At 37.7% G+C, this 22,404-nt stretch overlaps 1 protein-coding gene across 4 annotated transcripts; it reads right to left on the bottom strand.

The window, feature by feature from the left end:
• Positions 1-562: 562 nt before the first annotated feature.
• On the bottom strand, positions 563-22,395 carry EMC7 (ER membrane protein complex subunit 7). Of its 4 annotated transcripts, none has more exons than XM_086892715.1 (6): positions 22,140-22,395; positions 19,829-19,948; positions 17,767-17,905; positions 17,162-17,242; positions 15,155-15,303; positions 563-1,195 (listed from the first exon to the last, which is right to left on the bottom strand). In XM_086892715.1, exons 1-6 carry the CDS (start codon positions 22,373-22,375, stop codon positions 1,183-1,185), a joined length of 738 nt encoding a protein of 245 aa, XP_086748841.1. In that variant the 5' UTR covers positions 22,376-22,395; the 3' UTR covers positions 563-1,182. The 4 variants fall into 4 exon arrangements, 3 of the variants coding, with proteins under 3 accessions (XP_086748841.1, XP_086748840.1, XP_086748842.1); XR_015287915.1 differs by lacking the exon at positions 563-1,195 and adding an exon at positions 10,185-12,994 and having other exon boundaries at positions 13,612-15,303; XM_086892714.1 differs by lacking the exon at positions 563-1,195 and adding an exon at positions 10,185-12,994.
• Between the last annotated feature and the right edge of the window lie 9 nt (positions 22,396-22,404).

The raw sequence follows: 22,404 nt of genomic DNA, 5'->3' as shown, positions 1-22,404 counted from the left end.
TTGAAAAACAATTAAAATCTTTGCATCTCCCTCTCTGCTCTTGATTCTGAGAATAATTTCTCAGAAATTATATCATGATCTTAAGTTCAGAGTACTTTACATAGATATGATTTGATAATATACAGATTTCAAAATAGAACGTTGCTACAATGACTTGTTGTTAGCCATATTAATTAAGATACTTCATTGCCTAGCCCAGTGACCACATATTCCTCCCCTACAGTATGCTGAAGTTTTAATTATCCTTCTAATTGACAAGCATTCATTTAAATTTTTCCAATTCAGGTTCTCCTGTGTGGAAATACTCTTTACACATTCTTTATATCCATATGGCCATCAATCCAGCCTGTTCAAATCCCTCTGCAGAGCCTTCCTGCTATCCAGCAGACTTCCACCCAACCTGTTGTCTGTAAACTGACTGAGGGTGCATATCCAAATCATTGATAAAGACATTAAACAGGACTGGCTCCAAAACTGAGCCCTGGGGAACACCACAGTCACCAGCTGGATGTACCATCACTCACCCCCACTCTCTGGGCCATGTTTCGAGCCACTTTCTTACCTGGAGAGGAATGCACCTGTCCAAGCCACAGCAATCCAGTCTCTCCAGGAGAATGCTGTGGGAAATATTAAAGGCTTGACTAAGGTCCAGCCTTTAATGTTGTCATGACAACATCCATAGGCTTTCCCTCATCCACTTGAGTGGGTCACCTTGTCATAAGAGGGAGACCCTGTTGACCAGGCAAAACCTGCCTTTCACAAACCCATGCTGTGTGGGCGTGGTCCCCTGGTTGTCCTGTATGTGCTGTGTGATGGCCTTTGGGATGGTCTCCTCTATGAGCATCCCCAGCACCAAGGTCAAGATGACAGGCCTGTAGTTCCCAGATCTTCTTTCCAGACTTGTAGATGGGTGTTGCATTTCCCCTAACCCTCCTGGTTAGCCAGGACTGCTGATAAATGGTGGAAAGTGGCTCAGTGAGCAGTTCCGCCAGCTTCCACCTGGCCCCACAGACCTGAGTGTGTCTAAGTGGCATAGCAGGGCACTGAGCATTTCCCCTTGGATTATGGTGACTTCATTCTGCTCTCCAATCCTGTCTTCCAACTCACAGGGCTGAGTAGGTTGAGAACAACTGGTCTTGCTGTAAACCACTTTAAGCACCTCAGCCTTTTTCTTGTCCTTTGTCACTGTTCACCTCTGCATCCAATAAAGAATCGAGATTGTCCTTAGCCCACCTTTTGCTGTGTTTGTAGAAATATTCTTATTCTCTGTCAGGGCAGATTAAATTCTGGTTGTGCTTTGACCCTTCTAATTGTATTCCCTATAAGATCACATGATCTCTGTAGTTCTGAGTTTCCTGCCCCTTCTTCCAAAGGTCATACAATCTTTTCTCTCTGAGTGCCTGTCCAGCTAGGCCACTCCACCATCTTTTGCCACACAGGACAGCTTGCTCTTGCATCTAAGATTTCCCTCTTGGAGAATGTTCTGCATTTCCAGACTCCTTTGCCATTCAGGATGTGGGCCAAGCTCTCTGGAAGTCCAAGGCGGTTCTGCTGGCCCACCTCCTTACTTCTCCAAGAACTTAAAACTCATTCATTTCATGATCACTGTACCCAAGATGGGCTCTGTCATTATGGGAAAGGCTTTGACACAGGCTGGCAACTTGCATACCCAGCACCTTCAAAAGGCTTGACATGAGTGATTTTATGGATTTGTATGGATTTCGTTTGCCAGAAGCATGCAAAATGCTAACTTACATGCAAGAAAGTTGTTCAGTATACTGAGGAACACAAGAGACAAAGTTCTAACATGACAAAAGACATAAAATACATAACAAAGGGCTCCTTGAGTATCTTTCCTGAAAGAAGTTTCATGGGCACACAGCACAAGTGATTGCTTTGGGAATACAAACAAATCCCCATCAAACAACAAAATCAGACCATAGAAATACTTCTGCAGCTTTGAGTGATTTTGAATTGCTTTGCAGCCTTGGCTAAAGGCACTTTGGTATCTTTGCATAGGATCAGTAACAAAAAAGTGTTCATAACAGCTTTCACTTTGCCTTGAACTTATGAGCTGGCATTGGCATATGAAGTGTGTGTTTTGTCTGAGAAATGCAGAAAGCAGTTATTAACTGTTGAAACACATTGCACATAATGCCATCCTCAATACAAATTTTAAATCTCTTTTTACACATTCAGTATCTGTAAGATGAACCATTATTTGGGGAATGAACCAAAGTACATTTTTTGACTGAATGTGAAACAGAACAAATGTTATATTCTTAGAAACATTTGACTTTTCAAATGTTCAGCAAATTTATTGAGATTTCTTACAAAAATATTTTAAGAACTGAAGTAAATACTAAAAACATATTCTTTGTATCTTTTGGCTGAACCCAAGACTAAATTCTAAGGATGTAAAAACTTAACAGAATTGAAGAGGGTTTTCTTTCAGCAAAATCGCTGACCTAACTTGAAAAATACAATCAAAACCATCATCATGGAAGATGCTGGAAAATACCTGTTTGGTTAGCTGACAGTTAGGACTGGTGATAATGAAAAGCTTAAGTTACTCAGCTTGCTTTGAGAAACAGTAGGATAGAAAACATGCAGTAACTGATTTTTTTTTTTTATTCTAAAGGTGGCAAAAATTGCCAAACACTGCAGGTGAAAACTGGTGGACAATGCTTATGTGGAATGTCAGTTAGGTGATACCTATCTTAGGATAGTAGAATTCGTGATTCTGAGGAAAAGTATGTGCAGCACTGTAAGGAAAATATATTTAAAATAAAAAAAGCAGACCAATAAACTTAGGCAACTATCTTCTATCCTCTCTTGCTAAGAGTCTGAGAGAGACAAGCTCTTTGAGCAGGCTGGTAATTAATAAAAGGTACTATAGTGAAGATGGAATGGCAAATTATTTCTCACAAAGAAAGACAGGAACTATAGTAAGAGTGCAAAAGGTGTGGCTAAAAGGTTCTTTAAAAATCTGAAAGTCAGAATGAAGTTGTGTAAAGCAAGAGGAGTTGAAGGAGAAATGTGGATACTAAATGCAAGCTGCAAGCAGGGAGCACAGTGTCCGTGGGAAAGCAAATCACATAACTTTTTCAGACTAGCCTGAGAGAGTTGCCTGGGAAATCATAAGGAGGAATCAAGATAATTCTTAGAGACAGAAGACAGCCTTGCAGGAATTGTTTGTTTCTTGTTTTCTTGCAAGAGAAGGTCGAGGGTTGGTGTACCCCACTGACCAATGATGGTGATGTGGTAGTTCAATGACCAATAAGAGTTTTACACTTCCGGACTTTCTCATACTTGTCTATAAAAGAAGATCTGGGGTAATAAACCTTGCTCTCATGTTCAACTCACAAGGGAGTCCGTGTCGTTACTACCTCGCTGTTCCCAACAGAGAAATCTTAAGAGTGACTATATAGGGATAACAAAATAACAGATAATGATAAAATTAGAGGTTAAGATTAAAAAGGTTACCGCTATCAATCGACATAAAAACCCACCAAATATTCTGTAAATGAATTGGACATAAAAAGAAGTTAAACCCATGAGGGAGAAGGGCAAATGGCACAGATTTATTTGTTGCAGTAAACAGTGATCATATACTTAATTAAATGAATTTTAATAAAGGAGTAGGACTGGACACCAGATTAAGTGAAAAACATCTCAAAAAACTGAAGTAATTTAGTATTTTCAAAGTGGCAAGGACAGATAAAATTCTGTATGTACCTTACAGTCTAGCAGAAGTCCTCTCTGAACCATTTACCATTACATTTTAGAAGTAATGGAGGATTTCACTGAGTCTATCTTTTAAAAAGGGGAAAAAGATAAGCAAAATAAAAAAGAGTAAGATACCTTTCAAAACACAGAAAAGAAGAGAACTAAAAAAAAATAAAAACGGGATGGTAAGGTGGTGAAAAGCAGACAGCAAAGACTGGTCAAGAAAGAAATCAAACCAGGTTTGTTCTTCCTTGCTACATGGATCCCTCCTTTTCTGACCTTTGGTCCTTTCACTAAACATTTAATAGAAAGTTCTATATGCTCCCAGAGTCCCATTAAAAGTATTCCATACTAACCTTTAAACAATTGCAAAGTGCCCTTTCCCCTGCATCCCATAGCAAATCCCCTGTAGGCAGTACTTCACTGTGCCAGGAGCTCTGGGAGTTTTTATTTGGGTTTCACAATGGTCTCATAATTTTCCTTTGATAGCCTTAGAAGCTGAGAAGTCTGTACCCTCCAGTTTTCACTGATTATGCTAACTAGGGCTCCTTTGCACTATTCACCCAAATGTCACCAGGCTTTCAGCATGATTAATCCCATAGTCTGACAACACAGTCCAATGGCCACAATCTGTGACTTGGAGATTCAAACTGGACACTTGGGAACGCTTATTCACGAGGAGTAGTGGATCAGGGGAAGAGGTTTCCCAGATGGGTTGGGGAACCTCCGTACTTGGAGATTTTTAATACTGGCTAGACACAATGACTGAGCCGATGTTGGTGATAATCCTGCTCAAAGTGAGGTTGACTAGAGACCACCAAAACAACCAACAGTTCATCAACTGTCTGGACTTCAGAGAAAATAAACTTTAAAAGTATCTAGTATTTCACATCTGATCCAGATTTGACATACTGCAAAGTATGAGTCAAATTCAGAGTCATATTTTAAACACTACCTATCTAAGTAGCAGTCAGCTTTCAGGATAATTTCTACTACAAAAACATGTCTAGTAAAATCAGCAAGTTGAAAATAATTTCCATCTGAATGCACCAGTTTTACCTCAAGTACTTGAACAAATAGAAAAAAATATTTGAGAATAACCTGCACAAATATTTGAGTTGAGAATTTCAGATGATTATCAGCCCAAAGATATTTAAAAAGCAATGTGTTGATCCTAATTTTAAATCAGTTAGCTATATGATTTAGTTTTAATTATTATATCTTAACCTTGTAATATAGGAGTCTAAAAATTATTTTCTCAACTGGGACAAGAAGCAGCTGGAAGCATTGCCATGGCAACCATCTCATTTCCAAAGAGCGATTCTGTGACTTCTGTTGCTCCTCAGCAACCTCACAGCTCAGTAGCATTGCTAAAAAATAAAAAAAATAAAAAAAGGGAGGGGTGCTTGGAAGAATCATGAAAAGAATGCTTTAAAACATAAGGCAGGCTTTAAGTAAAGAAAGTAAATTCTCAGCCTGATGATGAGCCCAAGGGAAAGAGTCAAACCAAAAAAATCAAACCAAAACACATAGAACCCACCACTCTAACATGTGTCTTTGCAAGTGACTGTAGAATCAATTTCTCCTGGAAATTATGTTTGTCACAGATTTCACTGTCTCACACTAAGTACATGACTTAGTTTCTTGAGCCCACTGTTTAAGGAAAATTGATAGCAACATGAATAATACACAGGGGGTGGATAGGGTGGGAGCAAAAAAAATTCTGTCAAAACACATTTTACTGCCCACAGCTCTCCCCAGGAAAGAGGCTGAGATCATATAATAAGAATTAGTCAGACTGCTCAATGACTACTGAAGGATTTTAAGAACTATGGTTTTATGAACCTATATTTCATAGTCTAAAAACTTGTACAGACTAGAAAACCTGCAATACCTCTTTAACACATCGGGTCTGAAAAAAAAATAGAATTTAGAAATTAAAGGAAGTTGATGTACAGATATTAGGGCTATGGTTTAAATTCTTATTTACCCCTGCTTCAGTCTGGTTATGCCCTTTCTTGGCTACTGGAGTATTGCAAGGTTATAGCACACTTGGGATGCAGATGATGGTCACCCAGACCATCTGGAAATGTCTGGAAATGCTACAGCAGCACAAGGTCATACACAAGCTAAAAGTACATTCCTACAGTGTAGGCTGGAAGTTTTTCATCATCTGTATCTGCAGTCATGCTGTCTGTGCTCCACTGCTGAGACCAATACCTCTTACACTGGCTGGAGAGGGAATACTGAAGTTCCCTTCAGAAGGGTAAGCATCTTGAGCATGTAGTTTCCCACAGGTATGAATGGAACCTAGCTGCACAGGTAACTTTGGTCTAGATTTTTTTCGTAAAGGAGCTAAGAGAAGCAAGTAAGAACTGCTAAAAATAATAAACATGATAGAGCCTAACTCCTGGTTCAGACTTCTGTTGATAAACCACATCATATTCTTATTGCAGAAACAATTCCTTATTCAAATTCCTTACTTGGAACGTATAGGAATTGTTAGAATGTAAAAGCATATAATCATTATATATATCAAGTACTAAAAACACATAAGGGAAGAATAGATGATAAAACACCATTAAAAAAAACAAAACCACCAATAAGTAGTGCTTAAATCAAGTTAGAAATTTCAATCCTTTTAGATGCAATCATGTTTTGCAAAGAAGCAAATTTAGAAAGTGGAAGTTTATTTAGTTTAAAAAAAACTATCAAATTTGAACCTTGTTCAAAAAGATTAAACAAGGCTAACAAGGGACTGCAAAGCTGTAAAGGCACTTGAGCTTCAGAGGGCAAGTGTATTCTGTCATAAAAAAGACACATAAAGAAGTGTCATGAATGTATGAACAAGAACATGCAGATTTTTTTGTAATAACAGATTTGATTGAGAGGCAGAATTCTACAAATGTGTTTCTTTACTATGTGAAAAGTGGGTTGAAAGCAACAGGTGACTTTTGGTGTTAGTTGATGGGATTTAAGATGACTTTCTTCATGAAGAGCTATCCAGACCCTTTGGACATTTTATTCAATCATCTTTTTTCCCAATGAAATAGCTGTGAACAGTGCACTATGCTAAACTCTTGTATTTGTACTCAACTGAGTTGGATTATATAAAATCCTTCTAATACTCTCCTCAGTGTACACTTCCTTTTGGGGGAAAAAAAACCCAAAACCTAACAATAAAATAAGTCTGAAACATATTACAAAGAAAGTACATTTGATCAGGTCCTTCCAGGACAAATGACCTCTCCACCATTAGTCAGCTACCTGGTGATAGAAATAATTGGTTGCTACCAGTGAAACACTTGAAAGAACAAGTGATGTATACAATTATTTCTGCCAGCACCAGCTCAATTGAGCTTGCTACTGCAATTTCAACAAGACTCTTGTAGTCTTCATAAAAACAAAGGGCAAAAAGAAGTGAAAAAATTCTGTGCAAATGCCATGTGAATAGAAGTAGCAGAAAAACAAACCAAAAGAAAAGAGGGAGTGTCAAGACTACAATTCAAAACCAAAAAAGAGAGGATTTCAGGAAAAGGTTCCTCTAGGAATCTCTACTGATTGTCTGTAGATGCTCATATCTAATGTGGGGGACCCTTACAAAGCTACAGGTTGGGGTATTATTTTTATGAAGCAAATATTTAATCATAAACCTGGTAATAACACCATAGTTCAATTCTCATCTTCTCATCACTTCTGGTAAATATGTTGATGGATGCTGTACATCTTCTTCTGCTCTTTCTTTCAGTAACTTCTAATAACTGCTCCACCTCTCATCTGAGCTCCTCCTCTTTCTAAGAGAATGTTTAGCATGGCAAAAATACAGGCTCATTAGGAGGTTTGACCTCAAATTTCTTTGGACACTCTTTACTAATTCATCTTATGCATTTCTCACTTGCCAAGCTGAAGCATTCTGAACCATATCCATGAGTGAATGAGAACACAAACTTGTGGAAAAATAAACACTCCTCCCTACTGCCAGAAATTCGTTTCAAGTCTTATTCTGCTCTGATCCCATGAATGGAAAATCTCTGTTGCCCTGAGAACTATGCCCTCTGACCTTGTTTTCATAGTTTTAGTTACTTTCCCAGGAAAGTAACTATAAACATGAGTTGTTTACACATTCCTTCTAAGAAACATCTTTTGATGGACACTTCACATGACCAGTGTGATTGGGAAGGTGGTAATTTAGTTATCCAATCTCTGGTCGTAGTCGAGATCTGTAAGTACTGGAGTCAGAAAATAAAGTTACTTCTTTTTCCTGTCATACCACTGAGATGTGTTCAAGTGAATCATTCCGTGTCCTTCAGCGACATTACTCCCAAGTATTTTAACTGGATTCTTCATGTATCTGCATGGCAAAAAACAGCAGTCCCATGCCTTGCACACCAGACCATGAACTTGAGTGTCCTATTCTCAATTCTGAAACACAGTGGAAAACCCACACCCATGTGCACCCGACTGCAAGAATACCCTTAAAGAATCCAGAGAACTTCTGGGGAGAATATTCTAATATTTCATACAGAAAAATATGCTCCTTTAAAAAACCTTTTTTCCTTTTCATACTTCTTGTGTTTGCAAATGAGTTTCACCACCTGTTAAATTACTTTTTTAATGTTTGTATTTCAATTAGAAGAATCAGACAAAAATTCAATTTTGTTTGAAAAATGCCACAAAAGATTTTCTTTCTGTTGCATATTTATGACCTTTGCCCTTGACTGAATGAGTCTTTAATTAATATTTATTCCTACCAGCCATGCAGAACCAAACACATAATACAAATGATCCTAACTGTGATGTTTTGGGCATCATCAATAAATGAGCTAACCAGATAAAATTCCACTCATTTTTCCACAGAAAATCATTCTGTCATTAAATCTTTATAGCCTTATTAGAAACAAGGAATTACATAAAGGTTACTGACAGCATAATTGAAGGAATAATCTTGTCATTTCAAAAGTGAAAAAATTTTCCTAAAAAATCAATATTTATTATGAAAGAGGATGAATAATCCTTTATGGCTTTTGAAACACAGAAACAATAATAAATTAAAATGCCTCAGCCTGTTTATGACCTCAAGAAGCTTTCACTAGCTCCATCTGAAAATAGGTTAAAACTCAATATTATTCCTACATACAATTTTCTGACTAAAAGCATGGTGTACTATAAGGCCTGAATCACCTGATTATAATCACACAGTATAATGTCCAAAATAGTCATTAAGATATAAGGTCCTGTCTTTAAAGCCACTGAAGTGACAAAAGAAGATTCTTTAAAATTCTATTTTATTTTCACTATCAATACTGATTGCTTTTTGGAACTCAAAGTGTAATAATGTATTTATTAGAAGATTATTACATAGAATGAACCCTGCACTGAGTGGGGGAAATCTGGCTAGATTGTACCACTTCAGGAAGAGTCTTAAATGGGTGCCCAGTTTTTATGTAGTGATGGAGGGAAAGACTGATGAACTTCTTCATCTCTTGAATGGTATAGCAATCTTTCCCAAATGGAAAGAAACATGAGATAACTGATTTTTTCTTCACTCATGAGTAACAGGCAAATACCATTTGGCAAATACCAGAGGAAGTCAGTGTTCTCCTAAAGGCTGAGACTACAGTTCATTTGCTCACTTGTCACTTGCCAACACTACCTTCTCCTAGAAAACAATGTCTGTAGAACGTCATGGAAACATCTTCCAGCTAGTTATTTGCAAACTTTAATATTTGAGTTAAATGAGTTGCCATGACAGCAATACTTAAATTTTCTTCTACGTTTGGGGGCTTTCTCCAAATTTTTCTCCTTACAATTAATTATAGCTTCAAGTACCTTACTACATGAAACACTGTCAGAGAACTTCCGTGGGAAGTTGGCAGTGTTGATTCCCAACACATGGGAATCTGCTGATGCGTAATACTAAGCTTGTGCAATAGCTGTCAATACATTTTTGGAATATGCCTAATAACAACATTGTCCCTCCCCTTCCAGTAATTCCTGGATATGGTAACAAAGTTAGGAGGGCAATAAATGACTCCTGAGCCACAGAGTCTCCGAGCTCTGTTTTGGAAAGCACAGCATGCACAGGGGTTCTTCCTGCCAAGCTGGCCTCTGTGCCAGTTCCTGGCTGGGAACAAGCCTTTGGAGATATAGACCATGATTAAGCCTATTAAGTGGGACCTTCCAAATGTCCTGTGCACCACAGGTGCCTCTTGTGCTTCTCCTGCCTAAGGATGTGCAAGATATATCTATGTAATCTTTTCAACCTTCCAGCATTACTCAGTAAATCTGCTTTTCAACTGATTTGAAGTTTAAAATTTTAAGTTTTTTTCTATATTCCTTAGCCCAAGAACAGTAGATGTAAACATTTCCGTTTTCCTCCAGTTTGTTAAATTAGTACAATATATAGCCATATAAATCCATATTTTATTCTGACACATCAGAATGAAAACAACAAAGCGTTTGTTACTATTTATTTTATATTGGTTATTTTCCTAAAAGAAGTAAGTCTCAAATGAAACATAAAATTGTAGGAATAAAAATTCACTATCTACTAACTACCAATAGCAACAAAATTAAGGTCAGAGATGTCTTAAACATGAAAATCAAATCCCTTTAGCACTATAAGGTCCTTCTATCAGGCTGTAAAACAAACTTTGCCCTCTTTGAACTAATCACACATGACCTTTATGCAATTAAGAGTACATTAACACCCAAGTGGAGATATTTAAATGGATATGGATCTTAGTGATTTAATACACTTTTCACTGTTGGAAAATGTTATGTACTTAAATTGCCCAGATTGTGTTCAAAATCTTGACATGCAGTTACTTAGATAGGGCTGCTTTAACAGATACATATAAAGACCTACACAATAATGCTTAACAAACATACTCTTTAACAAGATTACATACTGGATTTTTTTTCAGTAAGCTCATTGCCACACTTATCTGAGTGTCAAATTTCCCTCGCTCCCAACCCCGAGAATTCTTCCAGCTAGCTGCAGTCCACCCGGGGTGGAGGGGGAAAATCGGCAAGGACAGAGATAAAAGACAAAGGAAGCTCTCTCTTCCCGGGACAGTTTTAATCCGAACGAGTCCAGGGCAGAAAGAGACGGAGAATTGCTCGCGCCGAACTTTTGAACAGAGGGAAAGCGGGCGGGGGAAGGCAGGTTACTGACAATGGGGAGAGACTGAAGGGCAGGAGTGATGGGGGAAGGAACTAACACATCACCGATCCAGAGGGCGGACAACAGGGATAAACCATTTCTCGTAATATAATGCAACACAACATTTGAGTACTCAATATTCATTACTAAACTTATCTTCACAATTAGTTTTATGTGACAAGCTTCTCGTAACTCATACACAAGAAATTGAAACAGAAATAATAGATGTTTTGTACAGTGTGACAGTTGCATCTGAACTCAAGGCACTTGATAGTAAAGTTCCCTTCGCAAATGCAAGTCTTAGTCACAAGCCAGCCTGTCTCTCTGAAGCAATACACACCCCATTTGCACAGCCATTTTCATCTCCACTGGATCAAAAAGACAAAGAGCACCAACAAGTATTTTTTAGTTTAAAACAAAAGGGAGATAGCTGTACATTAGATTTCTTCCTTATATGTGTAGAATGTGAGCATCTTTGATGATGCAATTGGTAAAATTATTTCAAACTGTTCCAGACATCTTCCAGACCATCTTAAATGACTAATAGCTAAAACAGACTTCAGCAAAATATGTCTCCTCTCCTTTCTACATGGCTTGTCATAAACTCAGCTGCCCACTCATTCAGAACGGGCCTAAATGAGCTCTTCAGCCACAAATCCTCAAGATGCAATGAGCTTATTGTATTACTCACACTCACTGCCAGGAACAGAGAATTCCTACCTCTGACTGAATGTTTCTGGTGCTTACTTTCAGCTGGCTCTGGGATTTCTTTGATCCTTCTTTGAGCTGATAAAATATAAAAGAATTCCAGCAGACTGATGAACCAATTTTGCTTGCTAAATCAATGCATGACAAAGCCTGAGAAGTACCCGAACTTGTAATCAGAAGGCAGCAGGATTATCCAGTCCAAGCTGAGGGAGCATGTCTTCCTCCTTTTGGCAATAAGGAAATCAGCTTGTCTATAGACCAAGTAAACCTTTAATTTCTGTTCTGAGGAATCAGTTGTTTTAATTCACAGTCTGCCTTATGTTATCTCAAGAAACCTCACTAAAAGGCAGTTCTTGTTTATTTTTGAAAATGGAGATGCCAGACTTAACACAGAAGACTTCCAAAAATCTTTAAGTAAGGAAATAAAACGGAACTACAGCAAACATTTATTTTCTGCAGAAATTGAACCTTGCATTATAACTGCTACAGGATCAAGTAAGTTTTGCCTAGCAGCATTTATGATAGCCCAAGGTCACATTACACCTTTAATTGACTGTGCTGGTTGTGACTGTGGTAGTTACAGCTTTCACAGTGGCCGGTGTGGGGCCATGCTAAGGACTTGTGCTGGAAACAGTGTTCATAACCCAGAGACATTTTCATTACTGATGCAGTGTTCCCACCGAGCCAAGGCCTTTTCTGCTCCTCAACCCACCCCACCAGCAAGGGGCCTGGGGGTGCACAAAGAGTTGGGATATGACACAGCCATGTCAGCTGACCCCAAATGAGTAAAGGGATATTCCAGATCATATGGCATCATGGTAAGCATACAAAGTGGGAGGAAGAAGAGTGGAATATTTGGAGTAATGGCTTTGTCTTCCCAAGCACGCATTAGGTGCACTGGAGCCCTGTTGTCCTGAGGATGTCTGAACTCCTGCCAAACAACATGGAAAGTTGTGAATTCTTTGTTTTGCTTTCTGTCTGCAGATTCTGCTTTCCCTATTAAACTGCCTTTGTCTCAACTTACAAATGTCCTTTTACCCTTCTGACTCGCTTCCCCACCCCACCTGGGGAAGAGATTGAGAAGCTATGTGGGGCTGGGCTATTGCCTGAGGTTAAACTGCAATGACCAACTGACCATAAGTGACCAAGGCACTCTGGCTAGAACTTTGCTCACTTGACACACAGGTTCCACTCTAAAATGAAAAAAATTTGTAACTTCCAGTAGTTCAGCAGCAGACTAACACACTTCCACAAATTGCTTTTATCACACAGGTGTCTGAAAAGGAGTTGGAATAACGTACAAGATTTTTGGGCTTGGATTTTTCTGAAAGCAGGACACTGCATCTGATCCTGATGCACAAAGGAACTGCCTCAATCTTCATATATAAAGTCCTAAGAAAAAGAGAAGTGTTGAATATTCTATATGTTCATTCCAAAGTTTTACTATGAACTTTATAATTCCTGTGAACTTTTTCACTCTGAGCTTTTAACAAAGACTTTCACCTTTTCATGGCCTGAATTCTCCATTCTCACTAGAAGACAAATCAAGAACGTGAACAGACACCATGAAAGAAGGCAGAAATACTAGTTCCTACCTTTGGAATTTTTTATTAGTTCCTACCTTTGGAATTTTACAATGTTCCTAACATGGAAAAATGCATCAGTATGATAAGCTAATGCAATTCAATTGTTATTTCAATTACTGTTAAAAAAAAGTAACTCCTGGCTTGTACTTTCCAGGATAGCCCAGTAACAGTGCTAATTGCTCCATCTTCAAAGAATTCCTTTCTGTTTTTCACATATTTTTTTCATAAGATACTTCTGAAAGAGGTTTTTTTTTAAGTTTGTTTTTTTTTCTCCACCAATGCAACTTGACATTTATTTCAGTAGATCCTTCCAGCAAGAGTATCAAAATATTTTCTTGTCTCCACTAAAAATATTTTCCTTGCTGTGTGGAACAAAAAGACCATTCAAACAAAACAAAAAGAGAGCAAAAACATGCAGCTTACTTTGCAGAGTGAAATCTTTCATTGTCCACAGAAAATATTGGGTTATTTCTTCTTCAACACCTTAAAAATAGACTTAATCTTATGAATGAATATTTAGTCTCTTGCAACTTTTATGTACCCCAGCATAACTTCTAAGTATGTATTATAAGAAAATTTATAGCCCTCTTCTGCTACAAATACATGCATTAGAATTGATTTTGCTTCAGATGTACTGTAAGTGGATGTTAAATACCATTTTTGGAAGCAGATACACATTATCTATGCTGCATAACACTGTTACCTAAGAAATTACCAACTGTAAAGATGAAGAACAGCATTTATGACAAAAATAAAATAAAATTATGGACTGTTGCTAATAGTGTTTGGCAGGTCTGCTGTCATTTTAATTTGCAAATGTTCAACTAGTGAAAAACAACCAGTTTTTTCAACTTTTCTCTGGTAGCTTGAATAAATCCTGTATAAGAGATAAACAGGCATGCTCAGCAAAGTTCTGCCAGTGACTTAGCATTCCTTGAAAGCCATATACTTTGGAACATAATTTATAAGATGAAAATAATTTAGCTTCCTACTACACCTTAAGTTCTTTTCTTTCATTTTAAAATTAGTTAATTTGAACTTAATTTAAAATTCAGTATGTGGCCTCAAATAATTCCACTGGTAAGCTGAAAGCACGAACGCATAAGAACCCTCAGTGTCACAGAAGTGATACATGTAATTTAGAAAAGAAAGATTCAAGATCTTGGCAGTTTAAATGATTTCCTCATGCAAGATACTTGGCTTTCTTTCCTCCTGAAGAGTTTTTAGCCAAAAGTAGATCAGAGTAAAACTGGGCAATATATAGTGGAAAAATCTTTGAACTAAAGATTGCCCAGAGAGGTTGTGGAGACTCCCTTACTGAAGATATCCAAGAACCATCTGGATGCAATCCCGTGCTGTGTGCTCTGGGATGACCCTGATTGGGAGATCGGACCAGAAGACCCATTGGTCCCTTCCAACCTTACCCGCTCTGTGATTCTGTAAATTGTACAGACAGCAAACAGCATAAAATAAAATGATTTTATATGTAACATGTGACAAGATGATACAGCAAATTACTTACCCAGTAAACTCACAACTCCATTTTGAAAGGATGATTTGTTCATTTTGGAACTCAACAAGTGCAAAACATTAAAGACATCTTAAAACTGAACTCCACTTCTATTATCTTTGAAATTTTTTTATACATTGTCTTGAGATATTTATTACTGTGAAGCACATTGTATAATTTATTTTAATTCTCTACAGAACAATATAGTTAATTCAGTGTCATCAATAACTTTATACAGATACAGTATTGAAGCCATGTCATCTTTTGCTTACTGTCAAGTACAAAACAGCTTACACAGTCTAAAAAAAGCTACAAACCACACTTGTAGCATAACATATGTTGTGCCTGGTTAAAGTTTACAGTAGTGGCTTTTTGATCTTCCAAGACAAATAAACATGACACCACATGGCAACAAACAGCTATGCAAATTCAGACTTAGGAGGAAAACTTAACTACCTCCTTTTTCCAGAACTACTTTTCCCTGCTTTACTGCTGCTACCACCAGACTTGCTGGAAGATTTTGAAGAGAAAAGTCTTGTCATGAATTCAGACACATCTGGCAGCTCATGGTTGGAATTCAGCATGTTCATTGACTGCTCCATTTCCTGCATGCAAAGATCAGATAATCTTAATAGCTTGTAACAATTCTGGCTGTATCTAAGGCATCAGTTGAAAGACTGTATGAGAGAGATACCAAATTTTCCCAAATATTGTTTTACTTTTTGTAGTCCTCCAGGATATAGCTACATAGTTTTATGCAACCACAGCCCAACATCCAGCTACATACACAAAGAAACATAAAACCCCAAAACTAAAAGCTGCAGTGTATGGAAAATGGTAACCATGTCTTAAACAGTCTTGCAGGGCAACCATCTGATAAAAAAAAAAATAAATCTAAAAGATAAAAATTATTTCTTTTCAGCACTACTTTTCTCCATATTAAAATTTAGGCTATTGTTTAGATATTCAGATCCGTGTTCTCATAGATGTCATACTTTTTGTTTTGTTTTTCAAATTAGTATTATTTATAGCAAATGAACAAATTTTTGATGCTGTTTGAAGGGATTAGATATTTTTATTGCCCTACTTTCTGACACCAAGCTACTAGAGTACTGCAGCTGAGTTTTCATTCCTTCAGGGAAAAAAGGCTTTTAATATAAGACCATATATCCAGGTAAGCTTAATGTAACTTTAGGGTTTAGCACAGTGGTTCTATAAGATGAATTAACACATTTTGAAATAAACCAATTTTGAAGTACTTTTAATGCATACAACAGCTGAACTGCACATCCACAAAGGGATAATACTTATAGCAATAGTGAGTTTCACGTGGGATTGTCACCTTGTTCTTCTCCCATTCAGAATATTAGATCTTTAAGTGCTTACAAGGCATTTTAGTAGCCTTTGTTGCTACTACATCTACACTACACCTCTACAACAAGCACAGTTACTAAATCATTAAACTTTCTATATAAACTAGTACTGTGCTGATTCCAGAAAGAAATAACAAGTTAATTTGAAAAACATCATACAACCTCCATAAGTTAACTATTTAATACATGGTCACTCAGAGAATGCCATTATAATTTAGTTCTTATAGACAACTTTTTCCTAATTTTTAAAGATAAATTATAAGCAAAATTCTTCCAACTTAAAAAAATTTCTCCTTAAGAAGTCATATCAGTTATCTGATAAGAACTAAATTATCAGAAGCTTTTATGGTTTTACCATCAGAACAGCCTATCAGCAGTGTCAGATCAGTGAAAAAAGTAAGGAATAAGTGATTATCTTTTTTTAAAATCCTACTTCCAGAGTTCAGCTTGGTTTGAAGAACGTGCCATGAATACCTAGCATATCTTTGTATCTGTTTTTAAATTAAAATTATAGCCAAAAGAGCATTATACAGCTCTGATATGCTTTTTAAAGGTTCTTACTTATTAAAAAAATACTCAGACACCTATAAAGTACTACTGAAGACATTGGTCATTTACAGAAAAAGGAGTTTTTAGTTAACCAAGCCTTCAAAAAGCAGCCACCTATGACAGGCAAATAATACTTGTTAAAGTATTTAAAAGATATAAAAATTTAGCAAACACCTTGAATCTTCATTTTGTCCTAGCCTTCTGCTATTCAGTATGTTTCATGATGAAAGGACAATAAATCAGATCATTTAATGATGACATTAAGACTCCATATGCATATATACTAGTGTGACATCTGGATTTCACAGTGTAGAAAACTGTGGTTTAGGCTGAAGTGCAAATAAACCCCACATCACACTCTCCTCAACACACTTGATACTTATTAAATGACTCATTGCTAAAACAGCAACACTGTTATTAGCTGAATAAATGATGCCCATTAAGTCTTCCTTTAAAGTACAGTTTTGTTTTAATTAGATTTGTGTGCCCTGAAATCTCATTATCTTTGGTCTCTCCATGCGCAACAATTGAATGCACTTACCCGCCTCATATCAGGATCACTGGTGTTGACAACTTTAGGCAAAAGCACAAATATCAGTAATGGAAGAACCATCATCATCACCTACAGAGAAAACAGGGAACAACCTCTTCAGCTTAGTTGTTGCTCTAAACACTTTTAGACCTACTAAAATAAAATGAAGCTCTACTAAACAGCCAAACTCTAGAACTACTGCATTCTGAATCAGTAAGACAGCAACACTTGTCAGGAATGAAACCTGCTAAGGGAGTATTGTGCTTCAAACAAGTTTTCAAAGTTGGACTGATAAGGCAAATGGTTATTCTCTCTTATACCTGTTGTAATGACAATTTTGCAATATGTTGATCTCTGTACTACTAGAACAGCATCACATTGTCAAAGAAGAGACTACAGTCTATTTTCAGAGGACATACATTAACAGTGGTATACAGGGGAGGAGATGTCAAAGAAAAACTTCCCATTTGTAAGCAAGTAAAATCCAGGAAAGCAATCCTCTCAGAAGAACGAAGGAAAAATGCACGTTTTTCCTCAATTGTTTTATTCTTGGCATTCTGACAAACAGCTGTATTTGGATCCTTAGCATAATTGTAATAATTGCCTGTACATACCATAGGGTTCATGAGAAAATCTGTCCATCCCCAAGATTCTCTCTTTATAAAGTATGAAGGTGGTCCAGAAGATTTCATCTGGAGTGGGTATGGCAGCCTGACAACTTCAGAGGGTTTGATGTAATTCACATATCTTGCTCTATGAAGCAAAATGTAAATAATTGAGGATATAAACATAGAATCTTTTAAAAAATCCAAACAAATTTCAATAAAAGACTACAAATAAAACCATTTGATATGCAGTGTCTGCTAGGCTTCACTTTTGAAAAGCTAATTTCTCTCAGCAGCATATTTTATGGAATCAAAAGCAAACCATTTTTTGTCACCTTGTAAACAAGCAAGAAAAACTATGCTGTTTAGGGGCCAGCTTTGAACAGTGTAGTGTAGTTTAACCAGTTTTCTCAGGACATCACCTACTTGAGAAGTTAATACATTTTCCATAAGTGCATTAGTCTGCATTTATCAATACTTAATCTCAGTCTTTATTACATCATAAGTTTTTTCCACAGTTCATCACTAGTATTCTTCATTTGGGCCTAAGATCTAGACAATTACTCAGTACCAACATCTTTGTCAGTCTTGACCCATTTTTCATGATGAATATTTATCCACTTTGTGCAACTCCAGGGATGACTTCTCTCCAAAAATAATTTATTCCTTGTGATTTTTTTCACCAAATACTCATCTATAGAATGTCCTTCCCTCCTACCTTATGACTATGTGTTTTCTTCAAAACTTGGTATTTTCAAGTAGATCTTATCAAATACATCTATTATCCACATGCTGTTTCCTCTTTCTAGTTATTACCATAATTTTTTAATGCAGCACATCCCTTAGAAAAGCCCTGTCGACATTTTCCCCAAGTATTGTTTTTCATGCATCTCTGACTCCTCACCTGCATTCCTCATTATAGTTTCTATCTGCTGGACTGGTAGAGATGCCAAGCCTCCTGCTACATTCCTCTGCACATGTATCCCAGCAATTTACTCAACATCAAATTTGTTACCTTACTAGTCCCTTAGATACACAAACAGTGCTAAGCGTGAGGCTATGCCAAATATTTAGCCTATATCTCTGTATTTGTTACATATTAATTATTGCCAGTAAGATACTAACAAACTATAAAAAAATAATTCCATAGAGTTTGGAAAACCCTAAGCTCAAATAAACTGTCTGATCTTATGATAAGCTCAAACATTATTATAATATGACTGCAATTACATATTATAATAATATTATAATATAATTATATTAATTATTATTATTATAAACAGACTGTTTGCACTGTTTTCAGTGAGATTTCAATTTTTTAACCTCCCCTAAATATACTGCAGGAGTATTTACACTGATGACTGTATTCCTAGAAGTAAAGATGCAATGTGTGGGCTTGAATAAGGAAAAATTAACTAAGAGCATTTTCATTTAAATGAAAATCGCCTTGATAGATTTTTCTGTATTACTGAATAGTCTGCAGTTACAATCAAGAGTGGTTTGGCCACAACATGAAAACAAGCCAACAATTCTACAGAAATAATGCAAACTGGCAAGTGCTAGTACTAATTAACCAGTAACTGTAACAAGTGTCCTATGGAGGTGCAACAGAAATATTTAAAAATTTTGTTGTGACAAGTACTGATAGTACATTTATTAAAGAAAAGGAAAAGAGAAGAAGGGGGGAAAAAAAGTGTTGACAAATAATAAAGCAGTGAACTAGTTTATTCCTAGATTTTATTTCAGGATAGCTGCATAAAAAATAATAAAAGCAAACAAATAGATGAACTTTTAAAGTGTCTAGATTTTATTTCAGGATAGCTGCATAAAAAATAATAAAAGCAAACAAATAGATGAACTTTTAAAGTGTCTTTTCTCTTATTTTGGGTCATAAATCTGAAAGGAAGAAAGATATCAGACTTTGTAATCTGAGAAATGTGCTTCTAGAAGCGATGCTAAAAGCTGACACAGTCTGAGACAGAACATCAGACCTGCAGAACAGCTTCTGTGAGTTCTTACACTGTGCTGTCACATAATTCATCAATACAGTGGTAAATCAGAAAAGACTCACCTCATTTTGCCTTTTGAAGTTATGTCAACTCGCACAGGATCAAATTTATGAGCAGGGGATATAACTTCCACTACGTAAGATCCTGAAGGTACATCATGAACCACAAAACTTCCATCTGTCCTGAAAAAAACAGTAAGTTCTGTGACATTTCAGTATGCTCCAGAATATGACATGGTGTTCTGTTGGTACTTTTTTTAAAAAGAACCTGTATCATTTTATATTACAAATCTTAATATAACCACAATGACACAAAAGGAAAATTTAAATCAGTCAATATTCACAATATCAAGCCCCTTAAGTTCATCAACACAAGCTGCAATAGAAGTGAAAATTCCCTGTTAGGTTAAAGATTTTGCTGTGTCCTCAAGGTGTTGTCCTGCTGGAGGAATAATTTAAGCCCAAATAAGATCTGAAATAAGTTATATTTCATGTATTCAAGTGATGACAGAAGCAATTTATACCTTCCTTCCTCCTTCTGAAATGCATAGTAACGTTTACCTTGCTTCAGTGCTTCTGCTGAAAGCAAACCCTCCAGACTGACATTCTACACAGTGGGAGTGGGTATAAGGGACAGTTTGCAATGCACAAAAATAGCAATTTGTGCCTTTGTTGTGAAATAGCGGTTTTTACTTCTAATTGCTCCCTTTAGGACCAGCCCACACTGGAAAGCTCAATCACAGCAAAAAGGAAACTAAGAGCTCTGAACATATACATGGAAAGGATTTTTACACAAGTGGCTTTTATTTTAAAATATGAAACTTGAATATTTGATGAAAATGTTAGTAAAAGGTTGCTTGAAAGCTTCAGCATTAGTTGCCTTAAAGGTACGGAACTTTTCCACCTATGGGTTTCCAGAAATCTCGAGTAATAAAAACCTAGTGCTATTTACCCTGTTAAGAGCAACATCAAAAATCTTTTTCCTAAAAACAGGATTCAAAGCTAATAGAAAAATTTGTTCAAAGGGCAAAAAGTGTAATAAAACCTAACAAATTAGTAATATGCACCAGAAAGACAAATAAATGAGCCCTTTAAAAGTGAATTCCTAAAGAATTTCTCATTACATACTTCACACCACATCTTTAACTTAAGGACCTACCCACCTGAAATTGCTGTAACAATGTTTCCCTGAAAATTTCCTTTTTATTTTTCATTCCTTAAAGTACTGGAGAAATCCAGAGTTTCAATTAAGTATTTAGAAATTTGCCAACCAGATAGCAGATATTAAATCAGCTCCTAAACTTAATGTCAGGCTCTCATAACTTGTTTGTAGTGGCTTAGCAGGTGCTACACTGTCAAGATTCTACAAGATCTGCAGAGTAGAATCTGTTCTGCTACTCTATTGACGGAACCCAAAGTCAAAGTTAACTACTACTGCACAGGGATTAATTAAAAATTATGAGTATTTATAAGGGTATATATTAATTCCACATCATTTTTATACATATTTTAAAAGCAATGCTTTGTACTGTATTCAAAATCACAAAGGAGAATTTAGAATTTTGTCTACGCTTGAAATTATGATATCAGGTCTTAATTCTGAAGATATTTTCTATGTCTTAGATTCTCTAGATCTTTAGCGTATCTTAATATATCCAGTACCACCCAAGTCTGAGTAAGATTATGATTCTTTACAGCTTTCAGCTACATTTGCATGATGCTGTGCGACGGAATAAAGCGAAGTCCCCTAAATTAGCTTTCACCAGTACAGTTATGAGTTTTTCACGGGTACTCAACACAGAGCTGCAACTCTAACTTCTGCCATGAACGAACATATCTCCACACTGAGTAAATTCTTAGCCAAGGTAAGGTTCTTAAATAAGAAACGGCAGAATTTACAAATGAAGCTGAGAATAAACACGGTTCTCCAGACAGTGCAAACGCGTTTGGGGCTTCTCTTTTGGCTGTTGGTTTGTTTGTTGTTTTTTCTTAAACTAGAACTCCGTTCTGAAGTTTTTCTTCTGCAACCGGAGTCATCAGTTTGGATACGTCTGCTGGAGGCTGAGGCCAAAACCTAAGGCAATGCACGGCAGGCCGTGCCCAGCGCATTACAAGGCAGGGGCCCAGTGTTCACAGTACCGACAGCAGCTCAGCTCGGGATTCTGTCACGCCCCGGAGCCGCAGCCGTGAGCGGCTGACCGAGACACGGCCGAGCCCTGCAGAAGCCGCCCCCGACGCCCGCCATCTCAGGGCCGGGCCGGGCCGGCGAGCGGGCCCTACGGCCCCGGGAGATGCCGGCTCCCGCCCGGGTAGGGCCGCCCGCCGCCCCGCGGGGCCCGAGCCCCCGCCCCGCCCCGCTCCGCCCGCCGCTCACTTCAGGAAGCCGACGTGCTCCTCCCCGTCCACCAGCACCCGGGCCCCCGCGATCCAGTCCTGCGGCTTCACCCCGGGCACCACGGCCCGGCCCTCGATCTTAAACCGCTCCCCGGGGCCCGCGCCGCCCGACGGCTCCGCCGGCCCGACGGGCTCCGACCCGCGGGCGCCGCGGGGCAGCTGCGCCGCCGAGAGCCAGAGCAGCAGCAGCCACAGACTCCCGGCCCGCGCCGCCATCGCCGCGCGCCGCAGCCCCGCGCCTGCGC

The sequence above is a fragment of the Cyanistes caeruleus genome, chromosome 6 (assembly GCF_971803275.1).
Source record: "Cyanistes caeruleus chromosome 6, bCyaCae1.hap1.1, whole genome shotgun sequence".
Classification (NCBI taxonomy): Eukaryota; Metazoa; Chordata; class Aves; order Passeriformes; family Paridae; genus Cyanistes; species Cyanistes caeruleus.
The sequence above is the reverse complement of the archived record's forward strand: the minus strand, read 5'-3'. Positions and strand labels throughout refer to the sequence as shown.

Excerpts from the sequence above, each read along its gene's own strand:
- EMC7 (XM_086892714.1), bottom strand. The coding sequence starts at position 22,375 with ATGGCGGCGCGGGCCGGGAGTCTGTGGCTGCTGCTGCTCTGGCTCTCG. Across the intron at positions 19,949-22,139 it reads GAGCACGTCGGCTTCCTGAA|GACAGATGGAAGTTTTGTGG; the intron begins GTGAGCGGCGGG and ends TGTTTTTTTCAG. Across the intron at positions 17,906-19,828 it reads ACTTCAAAAGGCAAAATGAG|AGCAAGATATGTGAATTACA; the intron begins GTGAGTCTTTTC and ends TTTGCTTCATAG.